Source organism: Eimeria acervulina, genomic scaffold (genome assembly GCF_000499425.1).
Source record: "Eimeria acervulina Houghton genomic scaffold, Eah_scaff3145, whole genome shotgun sequence".
NCBI classification, from domain to species: Eukaryota; Apicomplexa; class Conoidasida; order Eucoccidiorida; family Eimeriidae; genus Eimeria; species Eimeria acervulina.
The window spans coordinates 1-2471 of NW_013547656.1; the positions used below are offsets into that span (position 1 = coordinate 1).

At 52.0% G+C, this 2471-nt stretch overlaps 1 protein-coding gene across 1 annotated transcript; it reads right to left on the reverse strand.

The window, feature by feature from the left end:
- Window positions 1–31: 31 nt before the first annotated feature.
- Window positions 32–2271, reverse strand: EAH_00068210 (hypothetical protein, conserved; the record flags this gene model as incomplete). Its single annotated transcript, XM_013392298.1, has 6 exons — window positions 32–110; window positions 323–404; window positions 513–610; window positions 894–931; window positions 1177–1279; window positions 2264–2271. Coding segments are annotated over 6 exons (408 nt in total), but the record flags the coding sequence as incomplete, so codon positions are not given.
- Window positions 2272–2471: the final 200 nt, after the last annotated feature.

Below are 2471 nucleotides of genomic sequence, written 5' to 3' on the forward strand. Positions count from 1 at the left end.
TTGACACTGCTGCTTGCATGCAAATACACACCCCGTCAGCTGCCCCAGTCAGACGCATGCCTGCTTTCACAACGCTTTGTACAGCATTGTTGAAAATCGCGTAGTTGCTCCTGAACCCAAACCATGCAACACTTAAACGTCGCAGAATAGGCACCTGGAGGCAAAGGTACACCGCCTTCGCACCACAGCCACTCTCCAAATGCAACGCAAAGCCTACCCTCCTAGTCGTCAGTGGTGCACTATCAGAACGTTCTCACCAAACCGATCTTTCCATCCAACTCCATGTGCAACAACCCAGTCCCCAATATGCATAGCCTCTCACCCCATTCTACAGACTTCGTGGAAATCACGCACTTGCTCCTGAACCCAAACCAAGCTACACTGAAACGTCCCGGCATGAGCACCTGAAGACAATGGTAGACCGCCTTCGCACAACAGCCACTCTCCAAATGGTTGCGTTTCGGTTGTGGGGATCAGCGGTCACCACCACTATCAGAACGTTCCCACCAAACCGATCTTTCCATCCAAATCCATGTGCGGCAACCCAGTCCCCAATATGCATAGCCTCTCACCCCATTCTACAGAGTTCTTGCAAATCACGCACTTGCTCCTGAACCCAAACCATGCACTCTCACCCCATTCTACAGAATTGTTGGAAATCTGGAAATCACCTACTTTCTTCTGAACCCAAACCATGCTACACAGAAACGTTGCGGGATGAGCACCTCAAGACCAAGGTGACCGCCTTCGCACCACAGCCACTCTCCAAATGCAACGCAAAGCCAACACCCCTAAGTCGCCAGTGGTGCACTATCAGAACATTCTCACCAAACCGATCTTTCCATCCAAATCCATGTGCGGCAACCCAGTCCCCAATATGCATAGCCTCTCACCCCATTCTACAGACGTCTTGGAAATCACGCACATGCTTCTGAACCCAAACCATGCAACACAGAAACCCATTCTACAGACGTCTTGCAAATCACCTACTTGCTTCTGCTTGCAAATCACGCACTTGCTTCTGAACCCAAACCATGCTACAATCCAACACAGAAACCTCGCGGGAAAGGCACCTCAAGACAAAGGTAGACCGCTTTCGCACCACAGCCACTCTGCAATTGCGATGCAAATCCATCACCCCTAGTCGCCAGTGGTGCACTATCAGAACGTTCTCACCAAACCGCTCTTTCCATCCAAATCCATGTGCAACCACCCAGTCCCCAATATGCATAGCCTCTCACCCCATTCAACAGACGTGTTGGAAATCAAGTACTTGCTCCTGGCGTCAAACCATGCAACATAGAAATGGCGCGGTATACTCACGTGGCGAGAGCGTAGACTGCGATAGTAAGTGCGTTTGTACCATTGCCTCTCTCCAAATTCAACGCAAAGCCATCACCCGTAGGTTCGAGAGTTGCGATGTCTGAACGTTTTTACCGAACCGTTCCTTCCCTCCAACTACACGTTCCTGTGCGACAATTCAGTGCCAAATAGGCATGGCCCTTCGTCGCAATCTGCAGACGTGCTGGCAGGCACGTACGCGCTTCTGGGGATAAACGATGCCACACAAAAATGTCGCAGAGTGGACACCTGAAGGGGAGGTTCAAGCCTGCAACAACCCTAGCAATACCTAAATCACAAGTGTCAAACCAATGCATGCAGCCTGGATACACATGCTTCGCGGAGATGCTTACAGAAGCCCTGTCTGCTCGATGTTTGTCTGCGTGGAGGCCCGCGCGCTTGAGGAGGCCAAACGACGCTTCCACTGCAACGCCTGCAAACCTGCTGCTTGTTCGCAACTTCAGTGGCGTGTACGATTGACAACGCTGGCACATGTGCGCTTGCTGCCTCCCCCTGATGTGCACGTGCCAGTTGTTTGAAAGCATCTTCTTGCCCCCTCTTTCCGCATGCAGGCATCAGCAACAGAGCCATTGCACGCTATGCTTAACCAGCTTCATTGCTGGGGACGCCTCTGCACACCGAACCGCTTGCGAGCGAACAACCGGCCACCGCAGGCCTACCAATTTTTCCGCTAAGCGAGGAGCTATAACTCAACAAAGCTGCTCCGAAACGGGAACGCCTATACCGACTCCAAAAGCAATTTGCATACACAAGGCGATGACCGACGGATGACCTAACCGATGAAATCCCCCAGAAACACGTCGCATTAACGACTGTCCCTACCACTCTGCTCGTTCACTTTTGTCGCGCGCTTCGTGGGAAGGCTCAAGGCCCCCCATAGACACACTCCGTGTACGCTGACCTAGGCATCAATCGACAAGCTTAGCTCTCCGGCCTCTTTTAAGTGCAACGCACAAACTGCTCCGAAGGCAGCCCATGCAATGCGTGCACATGACATAGGCCGGCTGATGCCCATTCCTGGATAGCTACAGAACGCGTGTGGGCAAGGCATTTGCTCCAATAACAGTTTAGACACAACTATATTCCAAGGCAAACAGTGGCATTAGAGC